At 48.0% G+C, this 17,575-nt stretch overlaps 1 protein-coding gene across 1 annotated transcript in view; it reads right to left on the bottom strand.

Moving 5' to 3' along the window:
• The window catches only part of STIMATE (STIM activating enhancer), a 55,805-nt gene that overhangs the window by 13,184 nt on the left and 25,046 nt on the right, over window positions 1-17,575 (bottom strand). Inside the window, exons 2-3 of the mRNA XM_065933502.1 lie at window positions 4,753-4,801; window positions 2,839-2,934 (exon numbers count right to left, since the gene is read on the bottom strand). Coding sequence (XP_065789574.1) covers window positions 2,839-2,934; window positions 4,753-4,801 — 145 coding nt within the window. The remainder of the gene's footprint in view (window positions 1-2,838; window positions 2,935-4,752; window positions 4,802-17,575) is intronic.

Below are 17,575 nucleotides of genomic sequence, written 5' to 3'. Positions count from 1 at the left end.
ACAGGGCAGGGTGGGAAATGGCCTCTGGGGTTTCTCAGACCAAAACGGGCAAGGCCACGTGCCCTGTACTTCACGGCCTGCCACAGAAGCAAGCGCCAGCAAATACCTACGGAAAGGGCAAGATGATGCAGGAAGGAGAGGCGGGTCGGAAGAGTATGCCCACCCTGACCTCTTGTTCTTGTGGGGTCTGCTTCTATCTGTCCGACACACAACCTCTTCCCTCACTTGGCCCCTTGCCCACTAGCCCTCCTTTGAGGGCCCTGAACACAGGCCCAAGCTCTCAAGACAAAGCAGGACATAAGCAGTCATGGGGTCAGGTGCCCTCCTGGATGCCACATAGCTTGGAAACACCCCCAGAGAAGCTACAGATACTATAGACTAACTGCAGCACTTCCAAGTTGAGAGGCTTGAGATACTTAGGCAGTCCCACGCCCCGACCCCGAGGCCTGGCCTCAATAACGTGCACAGTACTCTGAAACCCAAGGGAGCACTTGGAACCAGCGCCCTGGGGTGGTGGGAAAATCAGAGGGAGGGGACAACGGCCTTTTCCTCCTGCCTGCCTTTCCTCTTTAAAATCACAAGGGGTCACTCTCAGACCAGAGACTAGAGACGGCATACCGACTGCTTCCCAAGCAGTTTGTCCAAGGTCACACTGAGCTCCGGCCCTAGGCTAACGCTGCCCTCATGCTTAGACCACACTGGTTTCAAGTGGTTCCGACATCTGGGACCCATCCTGAAAATATCAAGAGTACCTGACACAGATGTATGTATTACTTCATTCATTCCCTCACCAAACACTGATTCCAGCCTACTGTATACCAGACCTTGGGAACACAGACAGGAAGCTCTAGACCCTCCCCTCAACACAGGCAAGACTGGCAGCCAAAAGGGAATCCTGTGGGCCTCAGACCAGACTGGTTGGATTCAAATTCCCACTCCAACACTCTTGAGCTGTGTGAACTCAATTAAGTTATAAAAATCTCTCTGTGCTTCAGCTCTAACTGTAAACTGAGGATAATCAAAATATCTATATTGCAGGGCTGTTATGAGGATCCAATGAGTAAATATAGGTGAACAGAGTCTGCCACGTAATAGGTGTTACACAGATGAGCTGTTAGAATCCTAGCCCCTGAGACGTCACAAGGACCAAACTCCCACCCAGAGCAGTACCCCCCAGCACAGGGAACCCATCGCCACAGGGAGCAGCTCGTCCTCCTTTAAGCTTCTCCTCTCCCTGAACTGACTGGTTTCCCTTGTGGATATGCAGAAACCCGAGATGGCCCAGGTCCAGCCCAACCCTTCCCCCATCTGTAAACAGTCACAGGGCAAAGCATGGATGGTGGGGTTGAAACAGATCCCACTCCAGCACTCACTCTTCCACAGGCCAGGCACTCTCTCTCCTGCTCTGCCTGCCTAGTCTCTCCCCAACAGCTCTTCAACCAACTGCTGGAGCTCCACATCTTTCCCAAGCTCTAATGACAATATCCTCTGATTGAGCTACTAACAGCTTCACTGATAAGTACCCCAGTGGCTTCCAATGGTGCCTGGACCCATCATCTCATGAAACCTTTGCACTGATCCTGGGGATCTGGATGAGGAAACAGAGGCTCAGAGAAGTTGGGCCGCCTTTCGACAGCATGGCTTCCTGAGATCTGTCAGCAGCTAACATCCCCTTCTCCATCCTGGCTGTGATTCAGTTTGTCAATGACCCACAATGACCACAGTGGGACCAGGAGATAGGGTTCCTCACCCCAGGGCCTCCAGGGTGAGCAGCTGGCTCTCAGTGTATCTCAGCCAACCAAGATGGTTCACCAGAGGATGACACGAGATTGCTGCTGGGCTCAAGGACTAGAAGGAACAGGCCCTTTCCTAACCAACTCCCCTACAGACAATCCCCCTTCCAGTCCCCTGCTTTGGGACTATACCCAAACAGATGAGAACCTATCCAGGTCTTCAGGAAAAACCCTGGGGAGGGAAGACTTTACAATCTCCTTCTGAGTCTGGACCTGGACTAAATCTCATAATTGCACACTGTCACCAAACAAGAGAAGCTTAAAGGAATCTTCTAGTCAAAATGGTCTTCAATATACACTAAATCTTTTGGCAAGGGTCTCACCAGCCCTCCAGCCTGTTCTCCCTCAGAGGCAGGGCAGGGCAGGGCTGGGGGGCATTCCAGGCAGCGGGCAGTGCAAGCAAAGGCGCAGAGGAAGGAGGCAGCTGGTGGGCTTGAGGACCACCAGGAGCAGCCCAGCGTGGCTGGAGCACCAAGTCTGAGCAAGGAAGGCAGCAGATGGAGCCAGGATAAGGCAGGGGAGCGACCTTTTTCATTCCATGGCACTGTTTGAGTGTTGTTAGCAAAGAGGTCAGGTGACGTGGTCCAACTGGGGTTTCAGGCAGATGACTCTGGGGGTTGTGGGGAAGGCCCATTGACTGCACTGACAAGGTGGAACCACTCATGGTCTTTAGGCCAACTAGGTCAATGGCGGTCAACAATGGCTCTGACCCCGAGTGGCTGACACAACAGAGAAGCCCGTGCATCTTGTTTCAGCACAGTCACGCCTTCCAAGCTGCTGTGCAAGGGCTTCTTGGAAACTGGGAGACATAAGGGCACTAGGAGGCCAAGGGATAGAACTTAGGTTGATAAGCAGAAAGTCAGTACACAGGGCCACCATCACTGGGCAAAACTTTAACACTCAGCATGCACATGACGATTTCTCAGAGGGGAACAGGGGATGAAGGGGAATTGCCCCCTCCCCAAGCCAAAGGGAACATGACTGGCAACAGAAGGAAAGGCATGGAGGGCCAGGTGATGTTTGCACTCAAATACGGTCCACTTACAGTGAACAAGGGTCCTCTTCATTGAGATCTGCTAGGTATACATTTGCAAAATGGATGAACAGCATTCCTATGGCTTGTTTGGAAGTGTCTAAAAACCTGTACAAAACAGAATTGGCACTTGTTATCACTCTGACAGGAGGGTAATATCCAATTTGGGGAAAACATTAAGTCTGAAATAAGAAAAAAACAGCTGCTGGGGAGACTCCACCTTCCAATTACTAGTCCCCTCCTCTGGGGGCGCTAGTACTAACTCTGGCTTGGCCTTTCGGCTACCTTTCAAAACCACCAGTAACAGTGCATTCCTGAAAGGCCGCTGACTGATAACACAGATTTAAACACACAAAACACATTTAAAATATGTGTCTCTACCTTTTCGTTACTTCAAAACAAAATGCTAGATCAAAGCTTTGGATGAGGTCCAAGGTGCTTCTACTTTAAAGAGCACCCAACTGACTTCACAACTGCACAAACTCAATGACATGCGAGCTTAACAAGACTTGCATGAATCCAGCACTACTGCCAGAAACCTGAGCAACCTTCAGATGCTGCAGCTTAAACAATGGGCGGGACCCAGGTGGACATGCGGTCTTGTGAAGGGTCTGAGGATAGATATTTTAGGCTGTGAGGGTCATCGTATTCTGCGTGACTATGCACTCTGCTGCTGCAGCACAAGGGCAGCCAGGGTCACTAGAACCCCAATGACATTTTTACTTGTGGAGACAGACAGTGGCTAGGTTGAGGCTGTGGGCTATAACTTGCCAATCCCGGGATAGAGGAGAGGAGTTTTAGAAAAGAAAAAACAAGTTCTGTAGTCTCTGGGACACATGGCAGGAGCATGGTGAAGACAACATAGGCCCTCAGCCTCTCTTCAATCATGAGCACTTGAGGACCACTTGCAGTTCATGGCTGAGGGCCCTCTGGATTGTGGCTGCTTCTCTCAGCCTCCCAGGCTGGGCCTTCAGAACTGGTCAGGCCACTGACGGGATGATGGGCATGGGACTCAGGGCTGGAATGGACCTAAGAGATTATCCAGACCAACCCTGCAACTGAGGCTTGAAAATCATTTCCTAAAATCATGGTAAATAGGAGCTGCCAAAGGGGACCATGTGGAAAACTCAAGTCCATGTTCCCCCAGGCCCCCTGCCCAACCTAGATACTCAAGACTTGAGAGAAGATAATCAACATTCAGAAACAATGTACTGAAGATCAATCAAGAGTACGGCTAAAATGTACAGTAAAATGTAAAGGGCCTTCACCACAGAGATTTCTCACAAGTTTCCTTTGGAGGGAAAGTTGCTATGGTTAGGATAGGTGCAAGAACGATAGCTTCTTGAGGGCATCATGTTGTCCTGAGGAGCTGCCTGTTGCCTTGTGAGTAATTTAAGTTTTTTGGAGTTTTGTCTTTGGAGGCTACGTCTGAGTATTTCACCAGCATATTTAGAAGGAAAAACTGCTGCCACAAGGTCATCCTAGGATTAAGAAAGACTATAGTTTTGATGAGAGGAGCATATACACGGTATATTTGACTCATCTCCACATTTAGATTAGTTTTTTGCTTACACATAGAGAATTCAAGGATTTAACATAGTCCATCGACAGGGAGACATAACTAACAAAGCCTGCAGTGTGGATAGACACATCTGTGTCATCTTCCTTTTCCTAAAACTGGACAGCAGAGTGATGACAGAAGTACCACCATCTGGCTGTCACTAACCCTATCGTGGGCTCAACATTTATCTGGAGAAACAAAAGTACTTTCATATAATGCACAGCTCATGATGATAAACCAGACTAATGGATTTCAACACTTTATGCTATGTATAACTGCTCATATTCCATGCTCCCTCCACCCCCTCAAAAAACCTCAAAATAGTCAAAAGTATTCTAGGAATGAGTTAATATTTAAATACCCACCATATCCTCCATGGTCGTCTTTCATGCTTTGGTTCTCTGAAGCGTTTGACTAAAGAGAAAAAAAAGAGCAGATATTCAGTAGCTTGCCACAGTGATAAGGAAGCAAAGTGCCTTTAATAAGCTGGGGATCCTCAGCACACTCAGTGTTCATACCACTGAGTCAGGGTACTTGCTCAGGCTTCCCTGGTGGCTCAGATGGTAAAGAATCTGCCTGCAATGCAGCAGACATGGGTTCCAACTCTGGGTCGGGAATATCCTCTGGAGAAGTGAATGGCAACCTATTCCAGCATTCTTGCCTGGAGAACTCCACAGACAGAGAAGCCTGACAGACTATAGTCCATGGGGTCACAAAGAGTTAGACACGACTGGGTGACTAACACTTTAATACAGCAGGTAACCTGGAAGACAGGCTGAGCAGGAGCTAGAGGAGGGAGGGTCCTCAGTGTCAGGCCATGGAGCTTGGAATGAGTTCGGCAGGAAAGGAAAAGCCAAGGAAGAGAGCTCAACAGAGGCAAAGACACAGAACGATACAGAGGTGGAAAACCACCTCTGAATGGTATAGATGGCGGCTTTTTGAGGGCAGGATGGACTAAGCAAAGCCCCAGGAAACAGGCAGGGGCCCTCCCAGCCCCAGGACAGTGGGGGCAGGGTGCTCATTCAGCAACAGCCTAACCACGATGGATGGCAAAGGGCTCCCCAGGCTGACATCTTGACCTCAGGCGGGTCTGCAGACACAACCGCTTATACAGATGGGAGCAAAAATGTTCTAAGTGTCCTGTCCTCCGCTGAAGCCCCAGGCAGGCTATTTCCACAATGACTCGACTAAAACAAACAATGCAAGTGCCATATGTATGGGGTTTTCCTACACAAAGTACTGAGGAAGAAATAGACACGATGGTAGCATGAAAGAATCGACTTCTGGCAGAGTCCCAAGCTGCAGTGAGGATACACAAAGAGGAAAGAGGCAGTGAGGGAGAAACCACCGGTGCCGAATCAATAAGCCCTACTTCTCTAAATAAATACAGGCAGCCCCCAGTCTGCAAAGCAAGGATTACCTATCCACATAAAAGAAACTTCTGGTGTTTTTAGAGACATTTTGATAGACCAAAAAGCAAGTGAAATTGTGAGGAGTTCTGTCACCCCACTGACATCTCAGATCTAAAACATCAACAAGGCCTCGGAATCTGGAGTTTGAGGGAGGCCCAGAGGTTCAGTGAGCAACCTCGCGGCTCACTGAAGGGCTGGGGGCTCAGGAAAGAGAGGTGGAGGGGGCCGGGCCAGGACAAGCCGTCTGGAGGGAAGGCCCACAGGCAGGACCGGGGTACCTCCTGCTCACTGGCTCATCTCAGGGGAATCTGTCCCTAACAGCATAAAATAAGGGATGTTAAAACAACCAAAGAGAACACCCTCATTCTTGGGAGACGTGCTGAAGCACCAGAATGGGTGCAATTTACCTTTAAGTGGTTTAGGGGGAAATTATGTTATATAAACTAATTATATATAATAGATATATCATAATTTATAATGTGGAAGCCTTATAATTATACATGATAAATAAAACAAATGTAAGTGATGATTCTATATTAAGTATTTGTAATTCTATTAATATGATATATAAAAAATAAAAAGAAGCAAATACCATGTTATGGGCCAAACTGTATTCCTCCTCCCACATGCCCAATTCATGCGAAGAAGTCATAACCTCCAGACCCCCAGAATGTGACTATTTGCAGATGGGACCTTAAAAAAGATAATAAAGGTAAGGCAAAGTCACATGGGTGGACCCTAACCCACCATGCCTGGTGTCCTTATAAGGAAAAGAGATTAGGACACACACAGAGGGGTGACCATGAGAGGACACAGTGAGAAGACAGCCACCTTCAAGCCAAGGAGAGAGGCCTCGGGAGAAACGAAGCTGGCCAGCACCTTGACCTGAACTTTCACCCTCTAGAATTGTGAGGGAAAAATCTTGGTTGTTTAATCCACCCATTCTGTGGTAGTTTGTTCTGGCAGTCTTAGCACACCAATACACAGGGCAACACAGTAATTGGTAAACCCAGGGGAAGGATGTTTCAGTATTCATGAAATCGTTACTGAGACGTTTTCCATGGGTCTGGCATTTTCTGAAATAAAAAACTGGGAGGAAAACACACTCTAGAAGAATGAACCAGTGCCTGCATTCACAGGGCAATCTGGCATTAACCATCAAGACTGTTGATGCCCACAGCCCCTTAACCTGCAGTGCATGGCCAGGCACATACTGAACAAGTCTTACTGCGGCATGTGCCAAGATGCACAGGTCTTCACTGTGATAGTGCCGTAACAAAAGCCCAGGAAGAAGCCAACACCACCAATAAGGGGTCAAGCATACACATCACACTACGACACACCACCAGGCAGTTGCTAGAAACAAGGTATGTCTGCATGGATTAATACGGAAAGATCAACAAATTATATTAACAAGTAACAGAATAATACGCCTACCATGATTCTGTTCAGATCCATGTTTTTAAAAATATACATTTATGCTGATATTACCCATGGGTTGTTTTTTTCCCCTAGGATTAATGTTAAATGACTGTTAACGAGGGCTCCCTTTGATGAAAGGAATTATGGATCAGGGAGTAGACTTTTTATATCATTCTGAATGGTTTAACAATCTTCCATGTTCATACTGCTTTTATTAAAAAAAAAAAAAAAAGCCAACCCCATCAGAGACTTGTACTAACGCAGCAAAACGGGGAAAAGTGCTGTGACTCACAGCTGGGCTCTGCAACAAGAAAGGGAGAGGAAGCGCGTGTGCAGGCCATCCACGCCCGGGAGCGCCCCTGGCGGGAGGCAGAGTGCATCCAGGTTCTCCTGCTTTCTCCCTCTCCCTCTCCACCCCACTTCCCTAGAGTATATATAGGGAATAAATATATATATAATATATATAGGGAATAAATAAATATATATATATAAATATATATAGGGAATAAAATAATACAGGGAATAAATATATATAGGGAATAAATATATATATAATATATATAGGGAATAAATATATATATAAAAATATATAGGGAATAACATAATACAGGGAATAAATATATATATAAATATATAGGGAATAAATATATATATTATATATAGGGAATAAATATATATATAAATATATATAGGGAATAATATTATACAGGGAATAAATATATATATAAATATATATAGGGAATAAGTATATATATAATATATATAGGGAATAAATATATATATATGAATATATATAGGGAATAAAATAATACAGGGAATAAATATATATATATAAATATATATAGGGAATAAAATAATATAGGGAATAAATATATATAGGGAATAAAATATATATATTTTAGACTCTGATATATTTAAGTAAATGAAGACATTAAGAAAGCTACTCCAGATCTAATTTGGACAAGAACAGAAGAACCTGCTCACCCATCCCTGTTTCACTGAGGGGCATGCTGTGTGAGAGGGTCCGTTTGGCAGGAGATGAAATAAACAAAAATTTCCATCTTCCTTACACTCAGGTGGGGAGAGAGGAGTAAACACATAGCATGTCAGAGAGCAAGAGTGGAGGAGAGCAGGAAAGAAGCAAAGGGGCCTGGGAAGCGGGTGTGCAGGGGCGGCTGAGGAGGCCTGGCAGGTGATCATCACTCTCTGGAATCACCCGTGTCTGCGAAAGAGCCATCAGGCAGAAGGCTGAGGCCAGGGACTGCGGGAAGTACGGGACAGGAGGTGGGTCTCCCAGGGTGAAGGCTCCCCTCTGCCCACAGCGAGCAGGCGGTGGGAGCAGGGCAGGGCAGCTGTGGCCGCAGTCCTGCTGTGCCGTGCTGAGCAGTGCGCAGGCAAAGACCACCATGAGAACCCAGCATGAGGCGGTGGTGGCGCGGCCCGCTGGCAGCAGGAGAGGGCGAGAGGAGGTGGGCTCCTGGCTGTATCTTCAACACTGAGCCAACAGGGTGGGGGGTGGGGGTGGTGTGAGAGGAAGAAAACAGTCCAGGAGGACTCCAGAGCTGGGAACTTACATGGTTCCACTGCACTTCTGGTTTCGGTTTGGGGGTGGTGAGAAACGGAAAACTGGGGAGACACACTTCTCTACAGGGAAGAGACAAAGAACTGCCTCCGAGTCCCTGATGGATGGTGAGAAAGGTAACCAGTCTCATGGACACAGGCTTGCTTGCCACAGGGGTCTGGCAGCTGCCCCCTCAGAGGCTCCACAGAGCTTCTCAGGCACAGCCCTGGGACAATCCATCTTCTCTCAATTCCTAGTGCTCCTGCAGGATGGAGACAACTCAGAGGGAGCGAGAGGCCAAAGCAGCATGCAATCCATCCTTTCCAGCACATCCACCAACATCCCCTGAGGCTGGAGGGCTAGTGGAGGGGAAGCAGGCAAACCTTAAGGGTAGGATAAGAAGTGACCCTGGACTTGGAACCCAAGGTTGATGGAGCAGCACCTGACAGAGACCTTTGTGCGACAAAGAAGAGACTGAGGACGTGGAGAGTGGTGATAGAAATGGAGCCGTCGGGACACAGGGCCCTCGGGGGCTCCCAGGCAGGTTGTCTTACCTTCAGCACACACATCCTGAAGACAGGCATGGGGCCCCATCTCCAGAAAAGCAGTAGGGGCCAAGAGCCAGGGAGGAGGACTGTGAGTCCTGTCTCTGCTACCAGTCATGTGACTTTATGTAAAAGGAAAAAGTACAAGGGGGCTGCTATGATCCAGGTTGATCCTCAATATCTGTGAATGTGACCTTACTTGGAAAAAGGGTCTTTGCAACCATAATTAAGTTAAAGATCTTGAGACGAGATAATCCTGGATTAAGCAGGGGGCCCTAAGTTTGATTACAAGTACTCTTATGAGAGAGGAGAAGAAGGTCTTGTGAAGACAGGAGCCGCCAGAAGCCACCAGAAGTGGAAGAGGCAAGGATTCTCCCCTAGAGGCGGGTGTGATCCTGCCAACATGTTGATTCTGGACTTTGGGCTTCCAGGACTGTGAGAGAATAAGTTTCTATTATGTTAAACCAAGAAGTTTGTGATTATTTGTTATGGCATTGCTAGAAAACTAATAAAGCAATTTTTAAGCTTTTTCTCTTTCTTTTTTTGGCCATGCTGCATGGCTTGCCGATCTTAATTCCCCAGTCAGGGACTGAACCTGAGGCCTTGGCAGTGAACGAGTGGAATTCTAACCACTGGCCTGCCAGGGAATTCCTTTACTTCTTTTAAAAAAAAATTCAGATTTCAAAACGCTCCCTTCCATCTGAAATCCCACTGCCTCTGTTTTCCTTCTCAGGGTCAACCGCTGTCACCTGGGTCTTGTGTGTTCTTCCAAAGACGTGCTGGTGAGTAGAAGATGTCTCTGTAAAGAGAGAGACAGATGGTCTCAGACTTCATAGAGTCAGACCCTCACTGCTCTCGCTGAAGAGCCCCCTGGAGCTTCGCCTACTGTACGTGTGGCTCCATTTCTTGGATCAGAAGCGATGTGGTATCCCCTGGTGTGGCTGTGTCATCTCCGAGTCAGTTCTACAAGCGCCACTGCAGCGAACGTCCATGCCGCGCGCTGCCCCTGCCTGTGGGGTTCACTCCCAGTGGCGAACTTGTTGCGTCAAAGCTTATGTACAACTGACTGGATCATACTGCCCTCCAGAGAGGCTATAGCAACACATACAAGTGCCCATTCCCCCACAGCCCTGCCAGCACTGTGTATTATGAAACTTTTTGCTTTGACGGTGTGGTCACTGAAAGACAGCCCTAGCATGGCTGCAGAGGGCACTCATCAGGGCACATGGGCTCCCAGGCATGCTCAAGTGGGGCTGGCAAGACTCCCACCTGCCCTCCTCTCTGCCCAGCTGCTCTGCGCTTCAGCTCACACCCTCCCCTGAGATGACCAGGGCACAGTGGTCACGCTCTAGAAGTTTTCGTGCTTTTGGTGCCACACCACTGGAAGGCAGTAGGGGTGATTGGATTCTACCTGTTCCACACCGGCAGCCTCATCACTGCTCACGTAATGCTGTCACGTGGTTCTGCAGACAACTTTCTGCGTCAGCACCTAGAGGACAGGACCTAGGCACCCCCTTTCCCCATCCTCCTTGGAGCCTTGTCCAGCTGGTGCTCCAAGGACTCACGGAGTGGAGGAAGAGAGCTAGGATTTTATATAGGGTGTTTCATGTCACAGGGAAGAAGACATACGAGGTGGCACTAAAAGTAAAACCACAGGAATTAGAAGAGAAATAATTTCCACAGAGCAGCTGCAGTTCTACTTAGAAACTGAGTAGTAAAAAGTGCAACCGTTTTGAAATTAAACCACACAATTTAAGAGAGATGTGTGGTCCAAGCCGGGCGCAGCCTGAGGGAAGGAGAGTGAGAGGCGTGTAAGAGGCAGTAAGAGGCTCCTGACTGCCAGGGCAAGAGAAAGCAGGGTTCAAGGCTGAACGACGATGGGGCAACCTGGGCTTCTGCAGACATGGTTCCCAGGAGGTGGCATTCCCCTGTGCCACTCTTTACCTCATGGTATTTCCCAAACCAGCACGATGAGGGTATAAAGTCATCCCTTGCTGTGAACACAGTACAGAAAGAGGCTCATGAATGGCGCAGGCTTCTTGGCAGAGAGTTTCTCTTGGCCAGGAAAATCCACCGAGGCAATTCAATTACAATATAAAACATGTGGAATGTTTGTATTTTTATGACTGAAATTATAATCTTAAAGCTGGAAGGTGATCGCAGACCACACAGTGGCCACTTGAAGGTCTGGCATTTTACAAAGTGATATAACAGAAGACATCCTGAGCAGTGCCGTGTCACAGGCTATGGAAATCAGTCACAGGCTTTTCCCTGGGACCACGAAATCACTAGTCCCTGTGTGAGATCCTGGGTCTGTGTGAGCAGGCTTCTACTCTCTGGGGTGGTGGAGCTCCAGAGACTGTGAGCTCTTGCTTTCTTGTTCTTTCCTGAAAGCAAACACTCTCCTTCCAGTGACCTGCAGCCAGGAAAAAAATCCATAATTTTGGAGCCCTCTACCCAGTGACAGGCTGCTGACCTGGATAATACCTCTGATGGCCTCATTTCTCAAACTGTACCATGGCCCAGGGCCTCATGCAACACAGGCTTCCTGTCAAAGGTAACTGACTGTTTACTGGGACAAATAGCAAGCAACCCCATCTCCAACTCTACAGCAAGTCCAGCGGCAAAGCGGCCCCCACCAAGTGCCAGCTGGGGATTGCTGAATAAACTAGGCAGTTTGAACTCTGAGTCACAGCCAGAAGGGTTCTGGTGGGGCCAACACTCTCAGCATAAAGGGTGAGGGAAATGGTGGGGGAAGAGGTGATGTGTCCCAGATCACCAGGTCCTTAGCAGTGGAGCCGGGGTGACATACAAGCCACCTGAGACAGGTGGCTCTTTCAGTAACCTCAAACTACACTGCTGGTTCTAAGTGCCCAGGACTCCAATCCCAAAGGACAGAAACTCCTGGGGGTGGGGGTGAGTAAATCCATCCTCACCAGGAGTCAAGGAAGAGCCTAGAAGTATGTCTGCACTTTCTCTAAATTATAAATGATCACCCCAACAGCCGAGCCTCTTTAACGCCCCCTAGTGGTGTGAAAACCCCAGATGTACTCAGTGTCTTCTGGGCAGAAAATTCCAGGAAGACACTGAGGAAGTCTGTTGTTTACCACCCCCCCCAAACCCCCCTGAACCCTCTCTTTCTAAGGAAATGCCTTTGCTAGCATATAGACTGCATTATCAGCCTCCCCTGCAGCTGGGTGTGGCCGAGTGACCAAGTGCTAGCCTAGGACAATTTAGTGGAGGTGATGGAATTCCAGTTGAGCTATTTCGATCATAAAGATGATGCTATGAAAGTGCTGCACTCAATATGCCTGCAAATTTGGAAAACTCATCAGTGGTCGCAGGTCTGGAAAAGGTCAGTTTTCATTCCAATCCTAAAGAAAACAATGCCAAAGAATGCTCAAACTACCACACAATTGCACTCATCACACACGCTAGCAAAGGAATGCTCAAAATTCTCCAAGCCAGGCTTCAGCAATACGTGAACCGTGAACTTCCAGATGTTCAAGCTGGATTTAGAAAAGGCAGAGGAACCAGAGATCAACTTGCCAACATCCGCTGGATCATCAAAAAAGCAGGAGAGTTCCAGAAAAACATCTACTTCTGCTTTATTGACTATGCCAAAGCCTTTGACTGTGTGGATCACAATAAACTGTGGAAAATTGTGAAAGAGATGGGAATACTAGACCACCTGACCTGCCTCTTGAGAAATCTGTATGTAGGTCAGGAAGCAACAGTTAGAACTGGACATGGAACAACAGACTGGTTCCAAATCAGGAAAGGAGTACATCAAGGCTGTATATTGTCACCCTGCTTATTTAACTTCTATGCAGAGTACATCATGAGAAACACTGGGCTGAATGAAGCACAAGTTGGAATCAAGATTGCCAGGAGAAATATAAAAAACCTCAGATATGCAGATAATACCACCCTTATGGCAGAAAGTGAAGAACTAAAGAGCCTCTTGATGAAAGTGAAAGAGGAGAGTGAAAATGTTGGCTCAAAACTCAACATTCAGAAAACTAAGATCATGGCATCTGGTCCCATCACTTCATGGCAAATAGATGGGGAAACAATGCAAACAGTGACAGACTATTTTGGGGGGCTCCAAAATCACTACAGATGGTGACCGCAGCCATGAAATTAAAAGATGCTTACTATTTGGAAAAAAAAACTATGACACATCTAGATAGCATATTAAAAAGCAGTGACATTACTTTGCCAACAAAGGTTCATCTAGTCAAAGCTATGGTTTTTCCAGGAGTCATGTATGGATGTGAGAGTTGGACTACAAAGAAAGCTTAGCACTGAAGAATTGATGCTTTTGAACTGTGGTGTTGGAGGAGACTCTTGAGAGTCCCTTGGACTGCAAGGAGATCCAACCAGTCCACCCTAAAGGAGATCAGTCCTGAATATTCATTGGAAGGACTGATGTTAAAGCTAAAACTCCAATATACTGGCCACCTGATGTGAAGAACTGACTCATCTGAAAAGACCTTGATGCTGGGAAAGATTGAAGGCAGGAGAGGAAGAGGATGACAGAGGATGAGATGGTTGGATGGCATCATCGACCCAATGCACATGAGTTTGGGTAAACTCCAGGAGTTGGTGATGGACAGGGAGGCCTGGTGTGCTGCAGTCCATGGGGTCACAGAGTCATACACGACTGAGCACGTGAACTGAACTGAACTGTGCCACCTTTCAAGGAGAAATGAAGAGAAAGGTGATTCTTACAGCAAGGAACTAAAGGTAGTCCATTCAGGGATAACCTGAAATCTAGTCTCTGCTTTATCAAAAGTTTTATTATTTGAAGCAAGTCTCTTAACTCCTCTGGGTCTAAGCATCCTCCGTTGTCGACTTCATAGGATCAACATGAAAACAAAACAGCTGCAGTGGATGTGTGGTGTGGCTGCCTCACCACTACCCTGCATCAGGCATTCAGTCCAGGATTTCACATCATTACTTCTTATCTTCACGACAATGGTGAAATGTATTATTCACATTTGATAGGTAAGGTCAGAGGGTCTGCTGAAGGTCCAAAGTGGCACAACCAGGGTGTGCATCTACACCTGCCTCACTCCAGAGCCCATCTCCTGAGGATGCTGAATCCAAGACAACACTGGTTCTGGCAGGGCTGGACCACAAGGGCAGAGAGGGCCCTGGAGGCTCCCTGAGGTCAAGGACCATCTCCTGCCCTCAGTGTGTCCTCCTGACTCTGGTCCTCTTCCCTTAAACACCCCCACACTGTGGCTGGAGAGAGCTGAGATGCCACGCCTTGCTTAAAACCTTCCAGAGTCCACCCTATCTCCCTCTCCTCAGGGAACACAACTGTGACTTTTCAAGCTGGTAACACAAGGTCCCATGGTCTGGCATCTCCCAACTTAGCTATCGCTCACACAGTCCCTTTGGTGTGGGAGGGCCCCCATATTTCTTCTCCTGGATAACTCTAAGATTTAGTTCAGACAACTCTAAGACATGCCTCCTTTGTGACTGAGCTAAGCCTCCTTCCTCCCTCTGGCTCCCCAAAGTCGCCTATGAACACCCTCGGATTAACACCTCACATCTATGCTAAGGATCCGTCTGTTTCTCTCTCTCCCTAGACAGTTAGTTAAGGAGGCAGACACACCTCCTTAACTTATTCGCGTTTACACCCTCGCACTCAGCTCAGCACCAAGGAGGAAGCAGGTGCTGGCCTGAAGAGATGGAGCAGAGCCCACCAGGCCCCATCACGGGCCAGAGGAAGTGACGGCTTAGCACTCGGCGTACAAGCTCTGGGCTCAAAACCTCACACTGGCAACTTAGGTGGGGCCAGAGAAAGCTTTTAGCCTTCCTGGGCCTCAATCTGCCCCCTATAAAATGGAAGAAATTACAGCATTCACCTCACTAGAGCATTAGCAAGACAGTATTTAAAACTGCTCTGTACTTAGCAGGTACTGAGCACATCACAGCAAGAAGGAGCAGAGGTACTACGGTCAGACGAAGAATGTATCTTCAGGTGCAAGGCCTACCTACACACAGCAAGAAAGCACTCCTCTGACTATAAGTTGTGAATGCAGGGCCTCCCTAGAGTCTTTCTTTTCTCTTTTAGATAATAAATCATTGTGATAAATTTGGAAACTAGAGAAAGTGAAATTACCTAAAATGCCATCATCTAAATACAACCAAGATCACTAGTCATTGCATCACTGTACTGCTGGTTTCAAATCTCCTTCTGGCCTGCACTTCCCACATGGGACCAGAACAAAGCTACAGCAGGCTGCAGTTCCCTGGTCCACCAGCCTCCATCAGCCCCACAGGACGGCCACTGGAAGAACTCTCCAGATTGTGGTGCTCTGAAAGGTGAGCACCAAAGAGCGGTGACAGGGACACCCTGCGCAGAGTGGCAGGGCACAGCTTAGGATGGAGCAGCCCACAGACAGGCAGGGTTGGGCCTCCCGCCTCACCACAGACAGGCAGGGAACATAGGACATGCTCAGGAAACACTGAAGGACTGTTAGGAAAGAGGACTCCAGACCAACTTGAAAGGCTTTGAAGGTCACCGGGGAAAAGTCAAGTCTGGTACTTGTCAAGACATCTCACGCTGCTCTTGGCTAAGGATGGGAAATGCACCGTGAAATCAATTAGGGACTGCTGCAGAATTTCTTCTAGAGTCAGAGTGAGGAAAGAATTTGAATTGACACATCTCTGACTGATTCAGGAAGCCCCATGGAATGACACCCCCGTTATCACGCTGTGACTCAGGAGGAAGAGCGGGTCAGTGCTTCTCCTCCGAGGGCTGGCTGAGAAGGCGGCTGCAGTGAGGAGAGCTGGGTCAGAGTTCAGCTGGGGGTACTCCCCCCACAGAGTGAGAGGCCTCTGATGAACTTGTCTCCTCTCACCCAGAACCACTGTCAGGAGATGGGAGGGCAAGGGGGCTGAGTGTCTTTTCAGTGATCCCCGAGGGCCGCTGCCCCCTTCCCACAGCAGGCTCGAGGGGCCTCTGTGCAGCCTCTCCCCGATCTGTCTACTCGGAACATAGGGCCTCAGGTCCTGGGTCTCTCTCAGTCCCCAAGAAACCTTCCAGGCTTACCTGCTTTACACCCCACTCCTTCCACTGTCACTGGGGGAAGCAGTACAGTCAACTTCCGCTGCCTCCCATCAGATAGGGAGTAACTTGTGGGTGCCCTCACATACTCAAAATCCAGATATTTTAGGGGTGGAATTTCAGGTTGATGTAAAAGATATCTTTGAAAAGAGACCTTTTTAACAGCCCTCAGAAATCACACCCCCGCGGTGAACCCCATCACCCCTTCAATCACATGATTCAGAGAGGAGGTTGAGTCAGCTGGGCCCACTCAGGAGAACCCAGGCTGGACCTGATCACTAAGACCAGTGAACACCTTGTCAGAGCAGAAACCAGTGCAAATGCTGCTGAGGACCTGCAGAGCCTGCAGGCTTGAGCCAAAATTAACCTGCCCATGGCTGTGGGTTTCACACCCACCACTCCTGCCCTACCTCCTAGTCTTTACCTGGGACACAGATGGCAGAGCAGCAGCTCCAAAGGCCACCGGCAACGGCTCTTTCTACATGTCCCACTGGAGAGTCACACTATTTTCCATAAGAAGACTATTGCAGGGACTTCCCTGGTGATCCAATGGCTGGGACTCTGCACTTGAGCAACAAGCGGCCCCAGTTCAATTCCTGGTGGGGGAACTAGATCCCACATGCCGCAGCTAAAGATCCCACAAGCCGCAACAAAGATTGAAGATCACACATGCCAAAACAAGATTACATGCAGACAATAAATTAATTAATTAAAAAAAAAGACTATTGTTTGCTGGTCTGTCTGTCCATCCATCCATCCATCCATCTATCCATCCTCCACAGAGCTCTTTGTGGAAGTCTCAAAAAAATATATAATTAAACATAAACATAAAATTATGTCACTCTTCACCTAAAACTCCCATGGCAAACAAATCTGTCAAAAGTCAAACTTTATACCTTAGAGCTGTGTACTTTAAAAGAATTTTAAAAACAACAAAACAAACACAAAGCCTTCCCACAGCAGAAGAGTAAAACAGAGGCTCCATCTCAAGGCCCAGGGAACACATGACTCATGGCTACACCTGCCTCCCTGACCTCCTCCCCTCATCCCCTCTGGCCATTCTGGCCTTCTCACTACATACCACGCTCACCAGGCTCCATCTTGCCACAGCTGCATTTTCAAAATGTCTGGAATTCTCTTTTCCCAGTTTGCTCCCAGTTGGCC

The sequence above is a fragment of the Muntiacus reevesi genome, chromosome 4, assembly GCF_963930625.1.
Source record: "Muntiacus reevesi chromosome 4, mMunRee1.1, whole genome shotgun sequence".
NCBI classification, from domain to species: Eukaryota; Metazoa; Chordata; class Mammalia; order Artiodactyla; family Cervidae; genus Muntiacus; species Muntiacus reevesi.
Note: the sequence above shows the minus strand (reverse complement) of the source record. Positions and strands in the feature narration are given on the sequence as shown.